Source organism: Watersipora subatra, chromosome 9 (assembly GCF_963576615.1).
Source record: "Watersipora subatra chromosome 9, tzWatSuba1.1, whole genome shotgun sequence".
Classification (NCBI taxonomy): Eukaryota; Metazoa; Bryozoa; class Gymnolaemata; order Cheilostomatida; family Watersiporidae; genus Watersipora; species Watersipora subatra.
In genome coordinates, this window is record NC_088716.1 from 47,174,767 (window position 1) to 47,190,421 (window position 15,655).

General features: G+C 34.1%; 1 protein-coding gene across 1 annotated transcript; it reads right to left on the bottom strand.

The window, feature by feature from the left end:
* Positions 1 to 3,757: 3,757 nt before the first annotated feature.
* Positions 3,758 to 14,131, bottom strand: LOC137405145 (SCO-spondin-like). The gene is made up of 16 exons (XM_068091370.1): positions 13,981 to 14,131; positions 12,704 to 12,905; positions 11,310 to 11,428; positions 10,325 to 10,480; positions 9,875 to 10,042; positions 8,774 to 8,935; positions 8,474 to 8,654; positions 7,904 to 8,008; positions 6,870 to 6,991; positions 6,304 to 6,507; positions 5,550 to 5,751; positions 5,202 to 5,306; positions 4,693 to 4,835; positions 4,417 to 4,578; positions 4,117 to 4,297; positions 3,758 to 3,866 (listed from the first exon to the last, which is right to left on the bottom strand). Exons 1-16 carry the CDS (start codon positions 14,129 to 14,131, stop codon positions 3,758 to 3,760), a joined length of 2,472 nt encoding a protein of 823 aa, XP_067947471.1.
* Between the last annotated feature and the right edge of the window lie 1,524 nt (positions 14,132 to 15,655).

Consider the following 15,655-nt stretch of genomic DNA (forward strand, 5'->3'; position numbering starts at 1 on the left):
TTAGGGATTTAACTCTATCATTAAATTGCACGGACATCGATATTTACTAAATTAATTGGCATTGGTACTTTAATGAATTACTCGATTGACACATTTTATTGACGAACAACAGAATTGTAAAAATTACTGTAAAGTTACTGCGAAGGTGAGTGCGAGTTTTCTGAGCATCAGGTGGTTAAAGTGCTACAGAGGAAGATAAGAGAATGGAGGTAAGTTTATCTTTTACTATGAGTCTCCTATAGATATACTGTTGTGTTTACATTCAGATTAAATTTCCCTGTTTGAGGTTATAATGTATTGTCCTGTGCGCGTGTGTGAGATACCGGTGCACAGTGAGTTCTTGAAGGCTTCTTTTTAATCCATAACAATTAGCAATACAATGGCTTAGATTGATGAATATACTAGAGGCAACAATTTTAGTACTCACGAATACATTTACTAATTAATAAAATTATAACTTTTTGCTATCACCAATCATCGTTTTATAATTTTTTATCGTTTCACCTAGCTATATTTGCTTCAAATTTTCTTTGGCAGTTTTAGCTAGTAAATTAGACTTATGATTTGACTTTACATGTAGATGTTCACTTCTCACTTGTAGAAAGGGAAGAAAATCGATTGATCAATGCACATCTTTAACTTCCAGAACCAAAGCTTCGAATTGTTGGCTAGGCGTACTTATGCTTTTGTTAAACATTTATTCATTTTTAAAATTACACTCACACTCTATCTAACTACCAATTTGAAAGCTTTCAGTAGATACACGTTAGAATGACATATTTATGAATGACATATATTTATTGCATTTGTTTTATTGACTACAGGATGTTTATGTGGTCCCACCAGCCGGAGCAGCTTTGTCAGTGTGAAAACAGCCATAAATGGGAAAGAAAATCTTGAATGTGTGCTGCATAAACCATGATGTTTTTTTTGAGTTTGCTGCAGTAGATGAACTTGTCCTATTGTATGAGCTGAAACTATATGAGTGGCCACGACTTGGATGGATATTTTTAATAAAAGCGTTATGATGAGATGAAATTTTTTTTGCTTGTGACAATTATATAATAAAATAATATTGTTGAAGCTAATGCAAAACATGATTTGCAGAACATTGCATACATCCTAGACCCGTTGAAAACCTGTCACAGTGCTGAAATCTTGTCTGTTAGATGGATTTATGAAGTGTAATCAGAGCTGCATGGACAGGCACTTTTGCATAGCTCGACTATCTGTTTAGTACTTGAATCAACTAATCAAATGTGACCAGTAATTTTTTTCTACAAATTGAGACCAATAATGACTTGATAACGTTGACAGTCGACTATGCAATGTACATGACTTCTTTTTAAAGACGCAGCTTGCTTATTTTACTTAGTAAGAAAATAGTTTTTGGTGTGGGTAATAATATACAGCTCCCTCCAAGGATAGGCAACAGGCTTCATGTGGGTGGGGCTTTTGGGGGGCTGCATATTATTAGTGTGTGTAGCGACGGAACTGTGCCGATACAAAGACCTTATTCTACATAGTTTGCTTGGCATAATTACCGTAGAGTCTATGGTATTGGTACGGTCTATGGTACGGTACGCCTTGGAATAAAGTGATATCCTAAAGCGATACTAACCGTCGTAGTAGCCGTTGGGCAAAAAACTGTTCGAGTTAACCAAAGTGAGATCGAGTTATCTAAAGCAATTTATCATTGCGTGGGAACGGACTGAACAAATCCGTTCAAGTTAACCATGTGTTCAAGCTACCCGAGGGCGATAACTATCGAGTTATATTTTATTCATTTATTCGATAATGATATATTTGTTTCGGATGTTTCGATAGGCTAAAAATAGGCAACATATTCATATCGAGAAAAACAACTATCGACTATCGAAATCAACAATCGAGCTATCGTGCAACCCTACCGTAGACCGATAGAATTGGTAGTCGGTACTAAGATGCTTACACAGCATTTAGAAGAAGCTAATATGAAAAGTTTTTAATTTCCCCTGTTTGAGGCGTTGGAGACATTAGTAATAATGTATCTGTAGCTGGATTTAAAATTTTATTCTAGCCAAAATGAGCAAATAAAAGATAAAATATATGCCAATAGAGCCGTGTAGGATTAGACCTATTGCAAAAGCCAATGTGAATGCGAAAGATAGAGACAGGTTGTCTCACATGTTACATCATTTTGGGCAAGTCTGGGCATGTTTTTTGGCTTGAGCATTTTTACCGCGATCAAATTTTTTTTTTTTTTAATTTTCAAATATCTTGGCAATGAGATCGCCTAACACAACAAACAACTGATAGACAAAAAAATACTTTCTTTTAAAATCAACTCAAATTTGACGCCACTACATCTTTAAGCGAAAAATATTTTCTTGTTATAGGGGCATCGTAACCCGTGAGCGTAATGTATCAATTAATATGTCATTTAGCGTGTGCAATCGAGAAAAGGCTATACGGTACATGATAAGAGCTATAAAATTATGAGAACTCCAGAGCTTTGTGGTTAGATGCGAGTATGGAAAATTGCGGTTGCATTCTTCATGAGTTCAAATCCAGCAAAAGGTGAGCTTTTCAATCCAAATTTTAAAAGCTATAACAGAACAGGCAGACATCTGAACCAACAACAACAGACGACAACAAACTTTGAGATTTATATATATAGATGTAGAGGCATATCAGTAAAACCAGACAATTGGCTAAACTGGACCATCCACCTTTTAGCACCACGGACCACTTGTTAGCGTCATGGACCACCTATTAGCGCCATGGACCACTTATTACTCTGTTATAATGGGGTAGACTACATTAATTTCTTGTTTCTTTCATAGTTTTACATTCAATCTTATCTTACCTATGATCTATACCTACTAGTAAAATTATGTGCTCTTGATTCAAACCTGCTTGCTTGTTAGTTTAGGCCTGCTATTTGCATACAGTCTTTCACATAAGGTAACTTTCTCATGCAAATAACTCATTTCTACTAAAAACTATTTAATGTTCAAAATTGGTTTATCTTTCAAATCGATTTATTTTTAAATTAAAAATGTTAGGCCAACTAAATCAAATATAGTTTTGTTTGTAATTCCATAATCTTCCTCATATATGCATATACAGAATTACCTTTTCAGAAATGTGCAACAAAAATTTGCAACACCGGCCATTACAACTGGAAATACGCAAAAGATTTTCGTCGCTATTCCACATCATTTAACCTATACTTACAACCATTAAAAGGTGATAAATAAAAATTGTTTCATGAATTCACCTTCTTTTGCAAAGTTAGCCGCAGTGCTGTAAGCATTTGCTACAAAACACTTCAACTATGCTTTTAAAAATTACAATATGAAGATGGAAATTATGTTTGCAAAGCTTGTGTCCACGAACATGTAATCATAGGAAATAAAAAAAGGAAAACATTCAAATGCAGCTTGGTATCCTATATGGAAATTCATTTAGTAAATACACCTCAGTGGGCCATGTAATGAGTGTCAATCATTCGTAGCTAAATTGCTGCCAATTTATATAAGGAACTCTTTAAAGGCATCTTTACGAGCCAACAGGGAAGTGAAACTGCCCTACAATGCAGCTCGACAGTTCAAATTATGCCTAGTAAGGCTGAGTTTATTATGGTCAAAAGAAATTTACTACAAATGCAACTTTCTGGTACTGCTGACCCTCTCCATATTACAACTCCTTCAAGTTGTTATTTCATAGCATTAGCTCATTGTGTGCAGTTTACGTCAATATGTTCAAAAATTCTTTACCCTAGCCATCGCCCTTCAGTGTAGAGAACTGTTGAATCACTCCAATAGTACTTGTTATCACCTGAGTTCAGTGTCAAATCCATCAGTAAATACTCAATGTTATTACTGCAAATAAGAGATAAAAAGAAATCGTAACTACGGTATATCTAGATATTCTTCATGAAATGAATAAATATTTTTGTTGTGTTGTCATATGCAGTATTGTCAATACAAGCAGGTAGTAAGAAGTAGTTAAATACAAGTATGTCTGTGTTATGAGATTAAAGATGCCTATGTGAGAGTAGATACTCAGGTTTGAGCGAATGTTCACTCATTTAAACACTTTTCTGCTAATCATATGTAAATGTTCACTTACCTAAGAATCACACTCTCTACATCCTTGAAGATATCAGAGTTTGAAATAGTCAGCAATGAAGCGTACTGTCCTCGTGTAGTTTGACAATTAGTCAACATATCTCCGCAGTCAGCATCTGACATGAGTTCAAAACAGAAGCTAGTTCCACTGTTGTAAGACAAGTGTGTTCCTGATGGACATTCTGTAAGAACAAATTTACATGAAACTATACAACACAGTGCCATATCTTGTTTTTACTCCGAGTATGATATTCAGGTTTTGATATTGATTATTAACCAATAGCTAACTTCAAGGACATACCAAGGTCAGATTCTTGTGACTCTGTAGCGGTGCTACATTCAGTTCCACCAAGACTAGCGGATGGTGAATCACAGGTTCTTGTTCTCTTCACAACTGAGTCAGTAGAATCACATGCACCATTACAGACATGCCAACTTCCCCATTCACCATACCCTCCGTCAACTACACAAAGTTATAACACCAAACATTGAAACATAGTGACAAGACTAGAAAATCACTGCACCAGAAAGTCTAAAAATACTATATACTGTATTTGGGTAAACCTGGTCAGCTTACTCTGTGAGAATGTACAGATAGGCTTGGCATAAGTTGGCAGTTCATTCCAGGCACCATCACGGACGTAATCAACATATGAAGAGAGGACACAATCCCCAGATCCATCACATTCAAGACATCCATATGGTACAGTTGGGTCATTTCTATGAAATAGCAAAAAAATTATAACTAGGGTTACTAACACTATTTGTGACTAGCAAGTAAATATGGAAACCTTAGATGGAATAATAGAAGTAATTAGCCAAGATAATATAACAGATAAGATTCAGTAAACCTGGACACGAGACTCTGTAGTTGAAGACTTCCTACAATCATCATATACTACAAATGTGCAACAATCAATTGAAGTCAAACATTCAAAGTGCATTCTACTTTCTAAATGGATACATTATCTATGTTTTATTCTATCAAGTTTCTGTTTTGTTATTTTGAGTCAATTTTAGAATGTCATGGGAAATGAGGTCTAGTTATAGATGAAAGGTTTTTATTTAAAAATGTAAGTGACTCACATTCTCCATCTAGAGTCTCCATCAGTCAAGTCCTCTCCAGAGTTCCAAGTAAATTTCACTCCAAGATTTGATAGAGAGTCAAAGCCAACCCAGTAGTTAGTAGACCTATGAATATCTCTCTTACATGATGATGAGCAGGCAAATTAAATTCATGGTTACATATGAAATTCATGCAAAATACTTCAATTTATAATTAACTTTTTAAAAAGAAATATTTACGTATATCAAGCAAAATGCTCTTGCTTTCCAGCAATACTTACGGCGAGACATATCTGTATCTGAATTATGGAGTATGAATCTACATATTGAGGAGTATAATTTGTAAATGACACCGTCAGCAATTCTTACAGTGAGACCAAGGTGAGAAGATAATTCCAAAGTTCAGTTTCACTCTCTGGAAGGGAGATGAGTTCAGCACTAGCACCATATAGATCTTGACAGACTGTATGTACCAAAGTATCTGGGTTCACTCTGTAGTCTGTAGTACCAACTGCTATGCATCTGTCTACTCCACCAAATATGTCCAGCTCTACACCAAGGCTCGCACAATCTACAACATGTTATTTCCACTTGATGATTTTGCGCATTAACTGTTTGAAAACTTGAAGCAATAAAACTTAAAATCAAGTTGCACCAACAACTTCAAAGCTTCACCTCATAGCTATCTCCTTACCTAGGCAATGAAGTGACAAATTTCTACGCTACATAAGTTAGAATAACTTACATGCTGCTAATTTTAAAGCTTGATAATATTATTAACAATCTCATGATTATTACTATTCTAATTATATCAACTCTCAAAATAAATGTTAGCCTATTGATAAAATGAAGTAGTATAAATGCTTAAATCTGAATTCAAGAATTTGAATTCAAGCATTTAATCTGATTGAAGGAAGTCAAATGCTTTTTCTCAAGTGTTATTCTCATTTAAAGATTATTTGTTAGGGTATGTTGGAAAGTTGACAAATAGTAGAATTTTGTACAGTTAGCTTCCATGTAAATTTCCTTGCAATATTTCAACTAAAAATAACGACTTAAGCGGCTAGAGTGCTAGTCAAAGTTCAAACTCGACAACTTCGTACATTAAAACATGTGCACAAACCTTTTATCCCCATTAAATCATAAAGAGTTTGCTTAGTCTTACCCAAAGCAGATTCTTGAGACGAGTCTCCAGGACAAGGGGTGCCGACTCCTAGTGGTGTTGGGTTGGTGCAGGTACGGGTTCTCTTAAACAGAGCTCCAGCAGAGCATGCTACTGATCCTCCACATGAGGACCAGGTAGTCCAAAGAGCCCAGGCTCCATCAACTTAATTAAAACATATAAATAAGTTGGTCTGATATCAGAATTGTAGTCTAGTTATGACTCTGATATCCTATGGTCACTACTACATAGCTTGTCTTATAACCTCTCAATATGGTAGTTTATTGAATCACTTAGTCAGCCTTGTATTAGGAACATGTTTAGTACTCTGGTGCTAATTACAGTAAAAAGACAGTACTTGGGGTTAAGATAACATAAATACGGTTTTGGTTAAACACAAATTCTGCAAGTTATGCAGTCGCTACAAGACAGCTTTTGTTTACATAAAGTTTTATAAAGTACAATTACAAATCACATTATATAAACAGAGTGATAGTTATAATATGATTTTTGAAACTACTACTTACTCCGTGCTACTTGGCAGATATACGCTGTACTTGTACATGTATCATCCCCTGACCTGAATCCACACAGACCATTATAAGCGTTGAAACATCCGATTCCTCCAATCTCTGAGAGGGGGCGATCTCTGAAAAGACAACATGTCAATTTTCACCAAGTATGGCGTCATTCTTATGTAGAGGTTTTCTACACAGCCACGCCTGAACAGTTTTAACTTACTGCATTTGGTGGAGCCTATCGAACTAACTCGTCTTGAAAAATTATTAAATAAAAATTGGCTACAAACATTGAATTTCATATTAAAATACTAACAATCCTTACTATAATAAGAGCTGTGTTTGTTTGTCTTTCAAAAGCCATGGTCACAATGCTGAAATTGAATGCCTCTCATGAGAATTTGACTTCGATACTGTATTTTACAGACCAGCGAGCTGACCACTACACCACTCAGCTGCCTTGCCACTTTACGGAATAATTATACACATATTTATACTCATAACAATCTCTCAAAATGCACCGGACTGCTAAGCGTACTACTAAGGTTTACACATCGCTTGACTATCTAAAAATGGAAAACTGCAAAAACCTGAAATTGAAGAGTTTTTATCAATAGGTCTCCATTGCAAGATATATTGGAACTCTGAGGCAGAAACCACTTCCACTTGTTGTTCCACAGTAATTGTTCTTTTGTCAACATATTTACACAGTGAAAACATTGCTTTACAGAAAAGCAAATTATTATACAAAAGATAAAATATATACTATAAATAAAATAAAGATGAAACATAAAATATATACTATAGCATATATTCTATATACTAAAGAAAATATAAAATTATTATGCAGAAAATACTATACTGAACTGTATACTGCTACTGGAAAAAGGTTTGACCATTCCAAGCTTTTTTCTTTTGCACATAACACTTACATCCTCAGGATAACTTTAGTCGATAGAAACACTGATATGTGTCCACTGCAAAAGAAAACTAGTAATGTTACTGTTTAAAAAATTACTGTTCTTATATAAAAAAGTCCTTACCCCAGCCATCGTCCTTCAGTGTAGAGAACTGTTGAATCACTCCAGTAGTACTTGTTATCACCCGAGTTAAGTGTCAAGTCCATAAGTACATACATAGTGTTGCTACTATAATACAAAAAGTAAAAGAGAAATAATAATAATAATAATAATAATAATAAGACTATATCCTGATGAGACTTATATGCTAACTAAACAGACAGTGTCACCAAATACTGCTTATTAATATTATTAGGTATTTTGGATATAAAAGGCATGAATATTGAAATAGTAAACTTTAAACAAAGTGCAGTAATCTACACAAATGAAAAAAGGCGAATAGTTTCTCTGAGTTCTCAACGCGCTTAGACAAAAAGCACATGATTAGACAACTATAGGCATAAAAAGTTTAAATACTTCATGCTGACAGATCTTATTAGGTGTTTTGGAACTGGTGCTAGAAAATTAAGTAGCGATGATATCTTTAGTACATTAGGACAAGGAAGAGTTGACAATCGTATCTCGGTGGCTCTAACGATATTTGTAAATGTTTTTTGACATTAAATACTGAAGTGTCAGCTGGTGTTCACTTACCCAAGAATCACACTCTCTACATCCTTGAAAATATCAGAGTTTGAAATAGTCAGCAATGAAGCGTATTGTCCTCGTGTAGTTTGACAATTAATTGACATATTCACGCAGTCAGCATTTGACATGAATTCAAAACAGAAGCTAGTTCCACTGTTGTATGACAAGTGTGTTCCTGATGGACAGTCTGTAAGAACAAATTTACATGAAACTATACAACACAGTGCCATATCTTGTTTTTACTCCGAGTATGATATTCAGGTTTTGATATTGATTATTAACCAATAGCTAACTTCAAGGACATACCAAGGTCAGATTCTTGTGACTCTGTAGCAGCGCTACAATCAGTTCCACCAAGACTAGCGGATGGTGAATCACAGATTCTTGTTCTTTTCACAACTGAGTCAGTAGAATCACATGCACCATTACAGTCCTGCCAACTTTCCCATTCACCATACCCTCCGTCAACTGCGCAAAATTATGAAACCAAACATTGAAACATAGTGACGAGACCAGAAAATCACTGCACAAGAAAGTCTAAAAATAGACATATACTGTATTTGGGTAAACCTGGTCAGCTTACCCTGTGAGAATGTACAGATAGGCTTTGCATAAGTTGGCAGTTCATTCCAGGAACCATCACGGATGTAATCAACATATGAAGAGAGGACACAATTCCCAGATTCATCACATTCAAGACTTCCATATGGTACAGTTGGGTCATTTCTATGAAATAGCAAAAAAATTATAACTGAGGTTACCAACACTATTCCTGACTAGCAAGTAAATATGGAGACTTTGGATAGAATAGTAGAAGTAAATAGCCAAGTTAATATAACATATATGAGTCAGTAGAGTAAACTTGGACACGAGACTCTGTAGTTGAAGACTTCCTACAATCATCATATACTACAAATGTACTGCTATCAATTGAATTCAACCTTCAAAGGGCATTCTGCTCTCAAAATGGATATATTATCTATGTTTTATTTCATTAAATTTCTCTTTTACTATTTCAAGACAACTTTAGAATGCTATGAAAAATGAGGTCTAGATATAAATAGAAGGTTTTTATTTAGAAATCTAGAGATATGCAAGTGACTCACGTTCCCCATCTAGAATCTCCATCAGTCAAGTCCTCTCCAGAGTTCCAAGTAAACTTGACTCCAAGATTTGATAGAGAGTCAAAGCCAACCCAGTAGTTTGTGGACCTACAAATATGCTTCCATTAAGTAAGCTGAAAAAAGCAGATAAAAACAAGAGAACTGTTCTCAACTTATCATTCTTACAACTATATCTTTATCTGAATTATGGAGTATGAATCTACATATTAAAGAGTATAATTTGTGAATGACACCTTCAGCAATACTTACGGCGAGACAAAGGTGAGAAGATAATTCCAAAGACCAGTTTCACTCTCTGGCAGGGAGATAAGTTCAGCACTAGCACCATATAGATCTTGACAGACCGTATGTACCAAAGTATCTGGGTTTACTCTGTAGTCTGTAGTACCAACTGCTATGCATCTCTCTACTCCGCCAAATATGTCCAGTTCTACCCCAAGACTCGCGCAATCTACAAGATGTTATCCACTACTTATGAAAAGAAATCGAATATAAAAACACTTTGATAATCCCTCGAATGTGACTTTTGGCTAATCTTTGTGTGATAATTTTGTGCTTCGGCTCAGCAAAAAGATATTTACTTTGATAATATGATGACAGTAAGACATATTAAAATTTAATACAAATTCTGTACATGATATCCTTGACATATATTGTTGTGAATTTTATGCATATAAATTTCAATTTATCAACTACAATGAATATCATGCCAGACTAATTGATTTACACTCACCAAGTGCAGCTTCTTGAGTGCTGATGCCTGTACAAGAGAAAACATTCTTAACTGGAGTTGGGTTGGAACAGGTACGAGTTCGTTTGTATATGTTGTTGCCAGAGCATGTACCACTGCACGCTGCCCACGATGACCAGACACTCCAGCCTCCATCGACTACACAAATGCCAAGTATGCAACATTAGAGCTGCTACTCTACACTCCAAACATTGATTTGCTTAGTAATGAACTAGTAATAAAACTGATCCTAACATTTAATTAGACAAATATTAACTGTGTGTACATCGGTCAATGTGTTCAAAGCAAATTAGACCATGAGACTATTAGGCCATTAGTTAATGCATTATGTTCTCTAGTAGTAAAAATCGCTAAATAAAGTTCTGTAAAGTATACTAAACAAAAATACTAAATGTATTCTGAATCACTGAAATTAGTTGTTTTCAAAATGTTTTTCATCAATTCAATAAATCTATAAATGGAAACTTTTGAAGACTGAGTCTTCAGGTTTTAGTTATACATACATGAATCTTACGATCTGCACTAGTTTGAAATTAGCAAAGAACTATACTCATTTTAAGGACAGCTGAGACTTTATTGATGAGCTCAGTGCTAAAAACGCTCAAGTTAGTTTTTTCAGGCAGTTGTAGAAAATATCTGTGAAAAATTAACTTGAAAATATTTATAAAGTGTTCAAGTCAATGAAACACTTTTATTATAAAAAATTATATAAAAATTTTTCTTGGTCCGATGTAGGTGTTTAAATTTCATAACTTGACTTGTTAATAAAAATGCAATGATCATTTTTAGCACCTAATTTCTCAATTGTGATGACTACTTGCTTCAATCCAGCCAACAATGTAAACCTACCTTATTCAAATTTAAAGTTGAATTGTCAGTTATATTCCTAACCAACTGGTTATAAGGTTGAACAGCCATAAGTCACGTACCGGTATGTTATAAGATGACTGGTATTACAATGACTTACCATCATCTACTATACAGATAAATGGGAGAGATCCTTCAGAGCCAGTTACTTCAAGGAGACCAACATTGTCTTTTAAGATGGCTGTAGAGCTAACGTAAAATTCGTCATCGGTTACATCTCTGAAACAAAAAATTGTCAACTCGAAGGCAAAAGCAAACATTAGCCAATAACAAGACAACAGTAGTCATTACAGGTAAAGTCTGTCAGCCTGCAGTCCATTTAACAAATGTATAAGCTGCACTTCTGCAGGTGGAGGAAGTTCGCATCACCTAGTAACATCAAACCTTACCTGGCCGGTAAGTAACTTAAACAGACAGTTGCAGTAAATTTCAAATAGGTAGCGCTAACCTCATAGTTTAATTTTGTGTAGCAAAGGTGCCTCTATGCCTAGCTTAGTAACAGTCAATTGAGCAGGGCACATAAAAAAACACGCATAAAATACTCCTCATAATTAGTGTTTCTTTGAGTTGTTTACTAGAACCGAGCAAGTTGTTTTTTTCTAGATAAAACATAATGAATTCAAAGAAGAACTGCAGCTCAAACACATTAGTTATACTCTGCCCTTTGCTTACTAGTAGGGATATTAGATTTATTATCTCTGTAACAGTCTATAGAGCTCATCTTTGAGTAGTGAAATCGATTTGTTTGCCTTTGGTTTGCTGTTAAAATGGCTAACAGAATTTAGACCTTTTTTGATATTGCATTTCTCATATTAGTTAGGCGCGTAGCAAACTATGGCATTGGCTTTACCAAGTTTCACTAAAACTTTGACTAACAAGATATGAGATAAAGTGCATCCTGGGAAAAAATCAATAACTTTGGAAATTTACCGTGAGAGAATAGTCGTGTAAGGTAGACCTAACCATAGCGGGTGTCTATTGACTAGTTAATGGAAGCTTCTACATTACAATATCTCAGTGCAAGTAGCAGCCAAAAATATGTGGCAAAGAGAGTCTGTTAGTATATTAAAGCTATGTTAATGGTTTGATTTATATTGGACATATTTGAGTCCAGGTTCATGCATTCTTAAACAACTACAAATATATGGCAAGTGAAAAACAGCCTGACATTTTGATGTGCATCGATAAAAAAACATAAAATAAAAATAAGATAAAAAAACATAAACAATCAAATAGATTTTTAATTATCCAAACCAATTATTCCTTGATTGAACAAAAAACTATCAAGTGTGATTAGGTGTTTCCAGCCTTCTAACATCTTGGAAGATAAACATAAAAAACAACTCTATAGAAAAATTTCTAAACTAACACAAATTTGCACAATAATTTTGTAAAATTGTCACAAAAAATTGACCAAAATCATTACTCAATCATTAGACTGCTGAGAAACCCTGTAGAGTTTTGTCCACGCTGTAAAGATGAAAGTCAACCCACCCATTGGTGATGAGCTTATCCATTTGAATGTAAAGTTCCATTCTATCCTCTAGAGAATCATCTCTTGTCAACCCCAGCATCTCAGACTGTGGTCCATATAGTTCTTTACATTTTGCATCAACATTGGCTAAAGGGAGTGGTGACTCCACTACATAGTAGCAGTTGTTGGTAGGGTAGTAGTAGTAGGACCCTGATGGACAGTCTGTTAAAAGATAAACAACTGATTATGAGTTGCATCGTTATACAAGCTGTACTGCTCAACAAGACAAAAAAACAACTCAACTTTACACTTTCATGTATTTTGCTAAAATTTCATTTTACAGAAACGCTAGTATAATGTTTTAACAGTGGGAACACACACAGTTGCAATAATTTTGCATTAATGCACTTTTGTAGATTTAAGTGTGATGTGAATAAACCACAAATAAAATTTTTCCTTTTCACTCTTTTATAAATATGGTCTTTTCTTGCCTTTCACTACAGCGCAATCATAATATTAACTTGTTTTTTGGTTGACCTTTAAAAGTATACTAGAGCTGCCGTTGAGTTTTTATTACAAGTACACGCATCATCAAATATATTTCTACCACAAGCTGAAGCTATCAAAACGACCAGCTTTAAGAAAACATGATAGGTATATGTGAGTTTAGAAGCTGACTTGTGGACTGTTCATAGCTACAGTTTGTTTGTGATGAGCAGCATGACATTTACCATTATCTAGATAATAGAAAGCTTTCACTAAAATAACTGGTAAATGTATTTATGTTTAAAATGCTTCCCAATAGATTTTTTATAGGCAATTTATTCGCGCACTTTTTTGCATCAAATCTTTTTAAACATAGCAGCAAAACTTGATGTATGATTTCAATAGCAATTTGTAGCACATAATTTGTCTACTAGTGGCAATACTAGCAAACATTTAAGCTGGTTACCAACAATGTATCAAAGTGTGTACCAAAATGTGTACCAAAATGTGTACCAACTGGGTTCCTAAGACTGCAGTATCAATGAGCAAAAACACCAGCAGACACCAAAAGTCAGAGAATGAATGCAGCCTGAAATTAGTCAGCTAATTTATTGAATCACTCAGCTCAGCATAAATAAGCTCTGACAATCATCACAGCACTGTTCACAATTTACATAAAATTAACCCAGTGTGAAAGCTGAACTGATAGAATCATAATAAAATAATGTTTTTAAACACATATAACACATGTGAATGAAAATTACGTTTTCCATTTGAATTTTTTCAACATTCCAAAATTAACGCAATTTACCTAAAAGTGTTTCCTGATCAGTAGCTTTTCCTGTGCATTCACTTCCACCAAATGAAGGTGAAGGTTGAGTGCAGCTTCTACTACGCTTCATCACAGCTGAAGAGTCAGAACAGGTACCTGCACAGGCTGTCCAATCACTCCAGTCTGTCATACCTCCATCAACTGTAATAGTACTTTCTAAGGTATACTCTAATTTAACTTATTAGAACAATTTATAATGTTTTATTGCAACTAAATCTGTGTATTAATAAAAAATATTATATTATGGAATACTTTGCTTAAATTTGGAGTAACGTATTTTTGGAAGTTTCTGCAACTGTGGCATACTAATTCCTCGTCTACAAGTATTTCATGTAACTTATCTAACAACTTGAAGCATAATTTTATTGAATAGCAAACAATTTATTGCTTCGAATTATTTAAAGTTTATGTTGTAGTTTGCTCCACTCATAAAAAATAAAAAACTCCAATTTACCATCATAGAAATCAAATAGCATAATAACGACCTTATTGAAAAATGTTTCTCATCTTGACGAGCAATTTATGAAATCAGCCTTAACACAAGTGTTTTTTACCTGTAATAACCGTATATAATACAATGAAAATTCATCATTATTAATTTATGAAATGTTTAAATATATCCGCATTGAAGTTGCAGCTGTACAGAAAAAAAGCTAACAATACTGAAACAGCTTTTTGTAGTCAACAACTTCTCTAGTTCCTGTAATTGTTGATCAGAAGGCAAAAAAATTGTGGAGATAAAATTCACAGACCTTTAATTTTCCTACAATATACATGTACATGTAAATTGATTCTATAAAATAATTTCAGCCAAAACAGAATAATAATCACTCTATTCAAAGCCTGGTTTTTCCTATTCAGTAGAGTTTGGTAAAAATACTACCTAGACAGAGAGTCTTATTTAATAGGGTAAAGCATGAATCTCACACTTTTTGATGCTCACTTGATAAGGTACCAGAATTGTCTTAAGAGAAATGCTAGCCACTTAAATTCAACATCGACTATCTGTATGAAAACCTTAATAAAAATGAGTTTGTTTCGGTTTGAAGTATTACACTGTTACAATGTTAAAGAAACACTCCTCAGAGCTTTGTATTTAATTTCAATGTCTCATACATAAAATCAAAAAGTGGAAAAATGGATCTGAATGTTTCATTGCACATTGTCAGTGGACTTGTCCAATGGCAGGACAGTTTCTTGGTTTTGATGCCCTGACTAAGAACTTCAGTGAGAGGAAAGCTAACTGCATATTGTTATATATCATGTTTTGTCATTGCTACATTCGAAAAAATCTTTATTGAAATTCTAAACGAATGCTCGGCGTTGCCGAGGTAATAAAAAAGTCTTTGGAGTGAAAATTTATTTTTATTTAACATATAACAACATCTACCATTCTAACTTTTGAACTTCGTATCATGAGAAAAGTGTTTTGTGCAGTTCAAATGAATTAAGAGAAAAAATAAAAAAACTGTAAAAGTTTTCAAACCTTTTCAAACTGGAACATTTAAATTTCATATCATGAAAAATGTGTTTTTATGAAATAGATTAAAAGAAAAAATGAAACTGTAATGGTGTTTAAATGTAAATATGAAATCAATAGCAAGTAATGGCTAAATATAGTCTGTTTTGCTATGATTACAATGAAGAATTATTT

What these genes read in the sequence shown, in the direction of transcription:
- LOC137405145 (XM_068091370.1), bottom strand. Translation starts at nt 14,131, where the DNA reads ATGACAGACTGGAGTGATTGGACAGCCTGTGCAGGTACCTGTTCTGAC. An exon ending in TGATCAGGAAACACTTTTAG is followed by an intron (nt 12,906 to 13,980) that starts GTAAATTGCGTT and finishes ATCTTTTAACAG; the next exon opens with ACTGTCCATCAGGGTCCTAC. An exon ending in ACTGAAGGACGATGGCTGGG is followed by an intron (nt 6,992 to 7,903) that starts GTAAGGACTTTT and finishes TTGTCTTTTCAG; the next exon opens with AGATCGCCCCCTCTCAGAGA.